The sequence below is a fragment of the Cetorhinus maximus genome, chromosome 7 (assembly GCF_964194155.1).
Source record: "Cetorhinus maximus chromosome 7, sCetMax3.hap1.1, whole genome shotgun sequence".
NCBI lineage: Eukaryota > Metazoa > Chordata > Chondrichthyes > Lamniformes > Cetorhinidae > Cetorhinus > Cetorhinus maximus.
In genome coordinates this window covers 110,608,502-110,620,837 of record NC_135885.1, presented here as the reverse complement: position 1 = coordinate 110,620,837, position 12,336 = coordinate 110,608,502, and the positions used below count along the sequence as shown (strand labels likewise).

General features: G+C 39.8%; 1 protein-coding gene across 1 annotated transcript in view; it reads right to left on the bottom strand.

Annotated features, from left to right (window-relative positions):
* Positions 1-4,020, bottom strand: part of LOC144682978 (cilium assembly protein DZIP1-like) — a 138,693-nt gene extending 134,673 nt beyond the window's left edge. Inside the window, exon 1 of the mRNA XM_078545911.1 lies at positions 3,664-4,020. Within this exon, the coding sequence (XP_078402037.1) occupies positions 3,664-3,686 (23 nt within the window). The 5' untranslated portion in view covers positions 3,687-4,020. The remainder of the gene's footprint in view (positions 1-3,663) is intronic.
* Between the last annotated feature and the right edge of the window lie 8,316 nt (positions 4,021-12,336).

Here is a 12,336-nt window from a genome sequence, read left to right as displayed (position 1 = left end):
ACACCTTGTAAAAGGTAAAGTCAGGGTTAAGCCTTACTATATAATTGAGAATGATTTTTTGTACAGGGTGACCAGTGAGCACGGGATAAGGATTAAAGAACTATTGGTTCCACAACCTTTTACACCTAGTATCAAAATCAGGTTTTGGCTCCTGCCACCATACTAAAATGGATCTTACCAAAATCATAAATCACATCCATGTGATCAACAAACATAAACTATCCCTCATCCTTCTCTACCTGTTTAAAGCCTTTGGCACAATTGACCCCACCACTCTTCACCAACACTTTTCCTCTTTCATCCAGCTTTTCGGGCAAGGAACTTGTCCATTCTTACTTACTTATCTAATTATAGCCAGAGAATCACATGTAATGGGTTACTGATCCTGTTCCTTGCTCAGATATCTCAGGTATCTCCCAAGGATCTATATTTACCCCCCTTCCTATTTCCCATTTACGTACTGCTCCTGGGCAACATCATCCGAAAACACCGTCAGTTTTCACATGATCTACTTTACCACCACCTCTCTAGACTCCTACACTGTCTCTAAACTGTCAGAATACTTGTCTGACATTCTTCAGTTCTGGATGAAATGTTTTTCCCCCCCAACTAAATATTGGGAAGATCAAAAGCATTACCATCCTTCCTGGTCATAAATTCCACTCTTTTGCCACTGACACCTAAGTGCTGAATTTCACTCTAAACCTCTTCATCTCTCTCCTTCCAAGACTTGCTCAAAACTTACCTCGAAGCTTTTCATCACTGTTCCTAATAACTGGTTTATTTGGTTCAGTGTCAATGTAAATCCTATGAAGTACTTTGGGATGTTTTCCTGCAAGGAAATATTAATATATGTATTGTCATGTTTGTTTGGATGACATATGATGAAAATCTATCAATCTAGTCAATTATTAGGGCAAATTAACCAACTTTCAAACCTGTTGATTTCTACTGAGTCCAAGCTTTGCCTTTCAGGCACAATTTAAACCACTGAGTTCAGGTTTAAGACCCCACAGCTTTTCTTGTAAGACAAAAAAAGAAAAAAATAACACTTGTATTCTACAGTATTACATTATACTAAATTTATAAAGCACTGTATGTCATATTTTTCCATTATAGATACTTATAGTAGTAACCTTTTACAGACACTTATAGCAGTAAAACCAATGGGGTAAAATTTTATAATACTTAACTACTAAACTTCAAATGATGCATTTGAAAGCATTTTTTTTTAAAATGGTATAATATAAATCATGCTCTTACTACAGAAATGATGACATGACCTACAGGATAAAAGGTTCCATGGGCAGATAATTGCAGAAACACAATAACCATTATTAAATTGACCTGCCTAGTTGATCTCAATTGTAACAGCTGTGGAACATTAAGTTAATAAAAACTGACAAAAAGAGAAATAAACAATTGAATTTGCTTCAAATATATAGGGTTGAATTTTTGTTCCAGGGCCCCCATCCAGGTGCTGGGAACTAGAACTGCCAACTGTGGAACCCTGGACGTGTTTTTCAAGGAGAAAACCAATTGGTGGGTGGGATCCCAAGGCTGGAGGGCCACTAGCACTGAAAGAAGGCCCACCATCAGAGGTGGGAGTTGCAGATGTAGGTAGGTGAAAGAAAGCATTTTAAGATGGATACGCCTTCTAAAAACTTTTATAAAATTTAAAAACAGAAAGAGGCCTTGGCTACCAGGCTGACCTTGTAGATGGGGAACCCATAACTCTATAATGACAGGGTGGCCTGTGACCCCAACCATGAGCCTGTGGTTATTGAGGCTGTTGGGAGGTTGGGGGGTGCAGATGGAGGTCTTAATTTTAAGGTGGAACACTGGTTTCCTGATCTGCCACCTGGAGATCCTCAGCTGGGTTTCACCTTCATGGGGGTCCTGCAAGCCAAATGGAAAATTCGAGTTGGCATCAGCACAGTGGCCCTAATAGATCCTTAAGTATGCCTAATTGGCAACACAACACTTGAGGGTGGGTGACTGTTCCCACCTTTCTCCAGCGCCATCCACCACCCCTCCAAACCAGCAGGTACAAAAACTCAACCCTGAAAACATTAAAATCCTTTTATATCACTAGCAGTGTAAGGATATAATCAGGATAAATATAATTTTCAATTATGATCTGTACAAACTGTAAATTTGTCACCATCCTCTGCCTCCTCCACGATAACATGCAAACTGTGATCCTCACAACAGAACCACCACAGACCATGCCTCAAAGACTGGAGTCAAACATGGCTATGTCATTGCACCAATCTTCTTCCTTGCCGCAATACTGCACGTCATCTCCAAAATATTACCCACAGGTGTGGAGAGATAATTTACAGAACAGACAGGAAACTGTTGAACCCTCATCTCCTTCAATCCAAAACCAAAATCACTTCAGTCATTGGGCTCCAGGGTGCAGATGCGCTTGTGTGCGCGCTCACTCAAAAACTTAGCTCCAGATGATAGTCGACTCAGTCTCCAAAGCATATGAGAAAATAGGCCTTTCACTAAACACCCTGAAAACTAAGATCCTCTTCCAACCAGCTCCCACACCACAACACCTCCCCACATCGATTCAGATCAACAGCAAGGTGCTGGAAAACGTGGACCATTTTTCATATGATGGAAGACTCCTCTCAACAAAGGTAAACATAGATGACAAAACATCATTGTCCCCACGGCCGATTGAGGAAACAAATATTGAGGATCAGGATCTCAAACCCCACTGATACCCAGTAATCTATGGCTGAGGTCATAGTTTACTGGACAGCAGTGATCCCTGCATTCCTATGTGCCTTCACAAGATCCTCCAAATCTGCTATCAAGTAAAGCAGTCCAACAGCAGCATCCTCTCCCAAGCCAATACATCTAGCATCAACTCATTCTCAAAATCAGCTCCACTAGGTGGAACATGTTAATCATATGCCTGACACCAGACTCCTGGAAGCAACTGCTCTACTCGGAACTCGGACACGGCAAAATACTCGCAGGAGGTCAGCAAAAACACTTTAGTGATGTCTTCAAAGAAGAGGTCAAACATCCCCAACAACAGATGGGAGTCCCTGCCTTGTGACTGACCAAAATAGTGAAAGTTCATTCGGGAAGGCACTGAGCACATCAAGAAACTTCAGAGGCAAAGTCAAGGCATCAGGGACAGCACACAAACCTCCAAACTCCTCCTCATTTATCGGACCCTACAAGAACCACCTGCCCAGTATGTGGAAGAACCTGCAGATCATGCATTGGATTTATCCGCCATCTCAGAAGCCATAGAACCGGAGTGGAAGCAAGTCATCCTCGAACCCAAGGGACTGCCGAAGACGACGACACAGACTCTGCATGTTTTGATAGAATAATAATTTTTCCCCTCTGGATTTTAATGCTCCTTGTGCCATTCCATCAATTTTGCTTTGAAAGAACAGCCGATAATTTACATTACTTGCACAGCAAGGATTTTATTCATTATTCAGCATTCAGCAGATTCTCATCACTCCAGGAACTGGGGCTGCCATAGAAATCATAAAAAAACAATTGAATTCTGGAACCAGCTACCACTTAACGCAATAAAAGCAGAAAATGCTGAGTGGAAACACTCAGCGGGTCTGGCAGCATCTGAGAAAAGAGAAACAGGGTTAACGTTTCTGGTTGTGACCTTACATCATGTTTAGTATTCCCGGCATTTTCTGTTTTTATTTCAGATTTCCAGCATCCACTCCTTCAACCTTTAGTGTACATGGCAATATGTAAACACAGCTAGAATGGAACTTACTGTATAGCTCCACAACTTCACATTGTGGCTGATTAAATCAGTCAATTCCAGCTATGTCCCCCACTCTAACTGGTTAGCTCAGTCAAAACTGATTAAACCCGTTAATCTCTCTCTCTCCCCTCCCCCACTCTAACTGGTTAACTCAGTCAATCTAGTTAATTTCTGTCTCTCTCTCTCTCTCCCCAACTCTAACCAGTTAACTCTTTCTGTTCGCCAACCGCCCTTTGTCTCACGTCACTTCCCCTACTCTAACCAGTTAACTCTTTCTGTTCACCAACCGCCCTTTGTCCCACGTCACTTCCGGATTTATTCCATTGCTTAGCAACGGAGCTGATTCTCTTCTCTGGTTGTCCGATGATAGCGACCCCGGTTTCGCCAATCAGGATCAAACTTGCTTTCGCGCCCCTTGTTAAACAATATCCAGCGGATAAAAATGAAAGCAAAGCACATTTATCGAATTGAATCATAATGTCCAGGCTTTCACCGGCCAGGGAGAAAGCGGCTGAGGAGAAGCCAGCGAGCGGCTACCATTCACTGTGGGCGAGGAAGTGAGTTCAGGCCCTGCACAGGGACTCATACAGTATAGGCCTTTCCATTCTCGTCATATGCTTCTTAGGTCTTCGGGAATATTTCGCGAATTGGGACAGGGAATAAGTATTAGATATTCCGCTTATGTTTGCATTGATATTTTACTATTACAGCTCCAATGTTTTCTTCGCAAGCATGAACGAACTTATAATTGAAATTGAAGTTTTGCCTTGGCATCTGGACAAAACGAATGATGTAGGGTTCTGTCCTCTCCGGGTGCGTTGGTATTATGGTATCCTTAGTTATAAATCATTTGGACTTGGAAACAGAACAGAATCAGAATTTGCAATCAGATTGTGAGGTTTGGGCAAATTGGAAGCAGGACTGTCACGGGACAGAGATAAAAGCGCGAGCTTGGCAGATATGTAGAAAACCAAAAGAAATGAGAAAAATAATGTTTAAGAGGTTATAGTAGCGGAAGGAAGCACATCATAAGTGGTCGAATTTATTGTGCTGGTACACGTAGAGCAAAGAAGATAGCAGAACAAATAGATCATGCCATAAAAAGGACAGCAGAATCCTTGATCTTTTGGTCTGAATTTTAGAACACAAAATATAGGAAGTAATGTTGAATTTGTACAAAACCTTAGGCTGCTGTTGAACTATTATATTCAATTTTAGATGCCCTGATACAGGAACGATATTAAACAATGAAAAAGGTTAATTCACTGGAATGTTATTAGGGATAGGAGGTTTAGAGTTATGACGAGAGACTTGAGACATTAGCGTCTTTTTCACTTAAGAGTCTAAGATCTTTGTAAACATGAAGGATTACGATAAGGTTAGTCGTAATAGATAGTTTCCTCTGATCAGGGAGACGATAATAAGAGTACAATTTAATAACAAGAAGAATTAAGGCAGAGGTGAGGGAGAGTAGACAGCGTGTGCAGTTCTCTGTCTCAGTCTTTTCCTACTTATACAGTGTTACCTCTGATGTCCCCCAAGGATCTAGATGCCTTTATTACCTCTAAACTTTATTTTCCCAACACACTTCTAGCTGGCTTCCCACCCTCTACCCTGGATAAATTTTAGGTCATCCAAAACTCTGTTGCCCATACCCCAACTTGCAGCAAGTCCCTTTCACCCATCTCCCCTATGCTTGCTGATGTACTTTGTGTCCTCGTTAAGCAATGCCTTAATTTTAAAATTATCATCTTTGTTTTCAGGTCCTCACCCTTCCCCATCTCCATAACCTCCTCCAACCCTAAAATCCTCTGAGATATCTGTGCAGCTCCAATTCTGACCTCCTGGACATCCCTGATTTTAACCATCCTATCATTGACATGCATTCCTTTTGCTGCTAAGATCTGAAGTTCTGAGAATTCCCTCCCTACACCTCTCTGTTCCTCTACTTCACTTTCCTCCTTCAAGACACACCCCAAAACCAACTTTGACTAAGCTTTTGGTCCTCTGCCCTAAAATATCCTTATGTAGCTCAGAGTCAAATTTTGTTTTGTAACACTGTTGTAAAACACTTTGGGAAGTTTTACTACATTAAAGGTGCTATACAAATGCAATGTTATGTTGTGGTTGATTTCCATAACTTATTTTAAAAATAAATATTAATCAAGCAAAATACCAAGAACTTACTAGGTTGTTGTTATGGAAAAAAAAACTTTGGCACAGACTTGACGGACTTAGTGACCTGTTTCAGTGCCATAACATTCCATACAAAAGAAAAATATTGCTGAAAATCTAAATAAAAACAGAAAATGTTGGAAATACTCAGCAGGTCAGGCAGCATCTGTGGAGAGAGAAAACAGTTAATGTTTCAGGTCTGTGATCTCTCGTTAGAAACATAACATTCTATGCCTTTCAATAATTGGAATTAAATCTAGAAAGATTCAAATGAATTAAATTATATGAAAAACAGAAATCTTCAGGTGCATCAGATAAGAGACAAACCTGAAGGCCAGGTTGAAGGAGGATTATAGATCCTGTTTTGTACAGAGCCAGTGCCACAAAAACAACTACAAGTACTGATTCTCCATCCCACCAGAGGTAAGGTAATACCAATAAATAGCAGATGGCCTTACCAAATGAAATAAATGCCAATAAATCTTACAACTTTGAAATTTAGGTCAATGAAACAATGGATGTTCTGTGCCAGGCAAACTGAAATCTGTTAGCAAAGTAATGGAGGGAGCTTTGAGGTTAAATGTGTACATTTAGTGAGGAAAATATTGAGAATTGAGTACCAAAATAATTAAATGTGAATAACATATACATTTTTCATGGAACTATCTTATAATGTTGAGAAACATTTTCCTTACTGGCCTAATAAGTAACCATGACATGAGTCGGGTGAGATTAGACTTTTCTTGGTGGATTATTATTGGCTGAATAATTATTTTACCATGGAGGTAAATAAATAAAATAAATTATGAGATAGGCAAGATCTCGAACATCAAGGAGTGATACTAGATGGTTTAACTAAACTATGTAAAGCGTGTGAAACTATGAACTTCAAATTTTTCAGTTGTTTAATGTTTAATTTAAAATATATCCTTTGTGTTTGATCCAGATATTTGTGTTTACAGGAGAAAACAGGAAAAAACATCTGTGAAAATATTAATATTAATGCAAGGAATTCTGGCAAGACTGTACCATCATTCAAGTTTGAAGGGACATGTTCTACATAAAAGACCTGAATTTAAGTGTTATTCTAATTTAATTACAATTACAGAGGTATTTGGTTGATAAAAGTTTGGGATTTTTGCAACAGATTTTCATTCAGGTTCAATGTTATCAGTCACTTCCATAAATCGACCTTATATTCAGCAGTGCAAGTCCTGTTGCCGAATAGTTAAATGGTAACATGACCTGGGGACTGGATCAGAATCCTTGCTCCATACACCAGCTACTGAAAATAGTGTGCATCAATTTGTGTGTTATTTCCTTACTGAAAAATGCTCAACTAAGATGAGGCACATCTTCAAACTAGAACTTGTAGATACATAGATTATCCCTGTATACAGACTTATACATATCAGATTTATTGCAACACAGAAGGAAGCTATTCGACCCATTGTGTCCGTGTAGCTATCTATAGAACAAGCTATTCAGTCCCAACACCCTAATAGGTAGCAGGTTACATGTCATTACCACTCGCTGTGTAAAAATGCCCTTCCTTGCATCTCCCCTGCATCTCTTGCCCAAAACTTTAAATCTGTGTCACTGGTCCTTGTACCATCAGCTAATGGAACAGCTTCTCTTTGCCTGCCTTATCTAAACCTGTCATAACCTTGTACACCTCTCAAAAATCTCTCCTTGATCTTCTTTGCTTCATGGAGAAAAACCAGAGCTTCTCCAACTTAACCTTATTGCTGAAATCCCTCACCCCCGAAACAATTCTGGTAAATCTCTGCAGCCTTTCGAGGATCTTGACATCTTTTCTAAAGTGTGATGACCAGACTAGACACAATACTCTAGTTGTGGCCTAACCAGAGCTTTATAAAGGTTTTAGCATAGTTACCCTGCCTTTGTACTTGAAACCACAACTTGTGAAACCAAGGCTCTGCTTTGCTAACTACTCTCTCAATATGTCTCACCACCTTAAAAGATCTATACACATGCGCCCCTGATCCCTATGACCCCGCAAACACTTTAGAACTATGTCATCAGATCAATATTGCCTCTCCCTATCCCGTCTGCCAAAATACATCACCTCGTACTTCTCTGTATTAAATTCTGTCTGCCCACTCTGCCAGCCTAGCTATGTCCTGTTGAAGTCGATTGGTATCATTCTCACTGCGTGCCTGTTATGACTCAGCTGTTGGTAAAGTTGAGTTATTTAAAAATCCCAGAAGGAAACTTAAAACCACTGTCGTAACCTATAGTTTTAAGTGGTATGTTTGAGATGCAACTCTAAATTCAGGAATCAGACCACCAGTTCTCGAGTGCTTTTTATTTTAAACTAAATGAAACATTTTATTAAGTTACAATACATTAAACACAAAAGCAAGGCTACAAATTACTACTGTCATAACTTTTAACAAATTCCCAGACTAATCTCCACTAAGGCAACAGCACCCATTGATTTTTAAGCAGATACCAGGCAAAGCATTTTCACGTTACAAACTCAAAATAAGGTTCCTTTCACTTTGGTTCCTTGCAGACACAGTGGTAGGCTCACAGGCTTTGATATCACATGCCTCTGCACTGCACACACAAAACTGCTTTCTGTTATACCTAGCACAGCTCATTGAATGTAAATTCTCATTGTATCACCAGCCCCTTTGAACTCCACCTCTTCTAACAATAAAACCCCTTTTACAGTACCAATTTTATGAGTAATATAAACTTATTGCTTGGTCTCCGCTCACTAGGTGCTAGATTTCTCTGCACTTCTTGAATGCTCTATTCAAAAAATGTAAATGTACTCTAACTCTCTTACATCTCAAAACTAGTACACATCAAAGCACCCAGACTAGCTGGTTTTAATCCAATTAAGACACACCTACAGCCTAGACCTCTATTTTAAAAGAAAAATATTTTCAAATAATATATACATTAATAGCTTCGTCATGAAGCAATGTCATATTGCCACAACTCCCTGTTTGTATCACTGGCAACTTTTGAAATTTTACTCTATATTTCAATGACCAAGTCAGTTGGTAGCACTCTTGCCTCTGAATTGTAAGATTTCAGGTTCAGATCTTACTCCAGTGCTTGAGCACACAAATCAAGACTGACAGTTCCATGCCATACTGAGGGAACACTGCACAATCGGAGGTGCTGCCTTTTGAATGAAATGTTAAGCTGAGGCCACATCTGCCTTCTTGCACTTTTTTGAAGAATAGCACATGTCCTGGCCAATATTTATCCCTCAAACAACATCACAAAACAAAGATTATCTGGTCATTATCATATTGCTGTTTGTGGGAGTTTGTTGAGTGCATGTTGACTGCCATGTTTCCTACAATACAATAGTGACTACACTTAAACAAAGTGATTGGTTGTAAAGTGCTTTGAGATGTCTAGTAGTTATGAAAAGAGCTATATAAATGCAATTTTTTTTCTTTCCTTTCAAAAAAGCAGTGTTTCTAGCACTGAGACATGGAGAACACCATTCTTTACCATCCTGCATTCTGAAAAACAAACATTTTCCACTATTTACTGTTTTCTGCCATTAAGTCATTTTTAAAATCAAAGCTGATACTGAGCTTCCTACTCTAAGCCTCAGTTTGGTTAACCAGCCTTTTATGTGGTGCTTCGTCAAATTATTTCTTAAAATCTAGCTATGAATATAAAAGCAAATTGTAAGAGCTTTCACAAGTATATAAAAAGTAACAGAGTAGCTAATTTAAATAATGATCCCTTGGAAGCAGATACAAGAGAAATTATCATGGGAATGAGGAAATAGCAGAGACATTGAACAAATATTTTGTCTTTGTTCACATTAGAGGACACATAGCACATGCCAGTAATAGAGGTTAAACTAAGGGCAAATAAAAGTTTTTTTAATTCATTTATGGGATATAGGCTTCACTGGCTGGGCCAGCATTTATTGCCCATCCCTTGAGAAGGTGGTGGTGAGATGCCTTCTTGAACGGCTGCGTTCCCTGTGTGTAGATACACCCGCAGTGCTGTTAGGAAGGGAGTTCCAGGATTTTGACCCAGTGACAGTGAAGGAACGGCGATATATTTCCAGGATGGTGAATGACTTGGAGGGGAACTTACAGGCTGTTCCCATCTATCTACTGCCCTCGTCCTTCTAGATGGTAGTGGTCATGGGTTTGGAAGGTGCTGTCGAAGGAGCCTTGGTGAATTCCTGCAGTGCATCTTGTAGATGGTACACACTGCTGCTACTGTGTGTCAGTGTTGGAGGAAGTGAATGTTTGAGGATGTGGTGCCAATCAAGCAGACTGCTTTGTCCTGGACGGTGTCAAGCTTCTTGAGTGCTGTGGGAGCTGCACTCATCCGAGCAGGAATGCATTCATCCAGGTACTCGTCCAGTGAGGAATTAAGGTAAATGTTATCAGCCGAGAAAGAGCACTGGAGAAAGTTAAGGGACTAAAATCCAACAAAAGCCTAGGACTTGATGGCCTACTTCCTAGGGTTCTAAACGAGATAGCTACAGAGATAGTGGCCGGGATTTTCCGGTCCCGCCTGCTGTGGGAATCATCATGGGCGGGACAGAAAATTTGATGGACCAGCCAAAAGTCCATTTACTTCAGGTGGGAATTGCCTGTCCCACGACAGTTGGGACTGGAAAATCCTGGGCAGTGGATATGCTGATTGTGATTTTTCCAAAATTCCCTAAATTTTGGAACAGTTCCAGCAGATTGGAAGTTAGCAAGTGTAAAAGCGCTATTCAAGAAAGGAGAGAGAGAAACCAGGGAACCACAAGTCAGTGAGCCTGACATCAGTCATTGGGGAAAGTGCTGGAATCTATTATTAAGGATGTCTTAAAAATGCACTTAGGAAATCATACAAAGTCACCATGGTTTTACAAAAGGGAAATAATGTTTGACAAATTTATTAAAGTTTTTGGAGGATATAACTAATAGGCTAGATAAAGGAGATATAGTATATTTGAAATTCCAAAAAATGTTCGATAAAATGCCACACAAAAGGTTAATATGTGAGCTGAGAGCTCCTGAAGTTGGGGGTAATACATTAGTATGGATAGAGGATTGGTTAACAGGTAAGAAGCAAAGAGTAGAGATAAATTGGACATTTTCAAGTTGGCAGTCTATGACAAGTGGAGTGCCAGATAGATCAGTGCTGGGCCCCAGCTATTGACAACCTATATTAATGACTTGGACAAAGGCAGTGAGTAATGTATGTAAGTTTGCTGATGATACAAAGCTAGGTGGGAATGCTGCAAAGAGATGTAGGCAGGTTAAATGGGCAACAAGTTGACAGATGGAGCATAACATGGGGAAATGTAAGGTTATTCATACTGGTCATAAAGATAGAAAAGCAGAATATTTTTAAAAGGTGTGAATCTTGCAAATGTTCACAGGGACTTGGGGGTACTCATGCAATGAACACAGAAAGTTAGCTTGCAGGCACAGCAAACAATTAGGAAGGCAATTGGCATGCTGGTCAAAAAAAGAGTTGGATACAGGAATAAAGAAGATTTGTTACAATTGTTCAGTGCTTTGGTGAGACCACACCTGGAATACTGAATGCAGTTTTGGTCTCCAAATTTAAGCATGGATATATTTGCACTGGAGGCAGTACAGCAACAAAGGTTCACTCAATTGGTCTCCGGGATGAGAGGGCTGTCCTATGATGAAGAGTCTGGGTAAATTGGCTCTATGCTCTCTGGAGTTTAGAAGAATGAGAGGTGATCTCATTGTAAAATACAAGATTGTGAAGGGACTTGACTGAGAGGTTGTTGCCCCTAGCTAGGAATCTAGAACATGGGGGCACAGTCTCAAGATAAGGAGACAATCATTTAGGACTGAGATGAGGAGAAATGTATTCATTCAAAAAGGGTTGTGAATCTTTGAAATTATCTACTGCTCCATTATTGAATATATTTAGGCTGCATTTATTTGTGCCACAACACTAGGGGAAGCACTTCCTGCACATGTGCAGATACAGTGTCAGGCACAACAAATGTGACTTTTTCATTTGCAATGAGTCAACAGCCTTAATTAAGTTTTGAGATGCAAAATGAAACCTGGCATTAGGGAATAAGTTAAAATTGACTGTTCTCCAAAATGTTCTATTCATTTGTCAGTCATTGTTATTAAAATTCTCATCAGAAATACATCAGGGTATTGCATTTTTAATAGGATCTTTTGCAGATGCTATCAAAAATATTTATTCTATTTTGTACAAATTACGGTATTCTTTGGTAAATAAACAATAAACAATGTTAAGTAAAAAAATCATCAGCCTATGAGGGGTTTGAGATCATGACTTTGGCCCCATTAACCACCAACTGAGCAAGTCGGGCATTGTTTCCACAATTCAGTTCTGCGGAAGGGTCATGAGGACTCGAAACGTCAACTCTT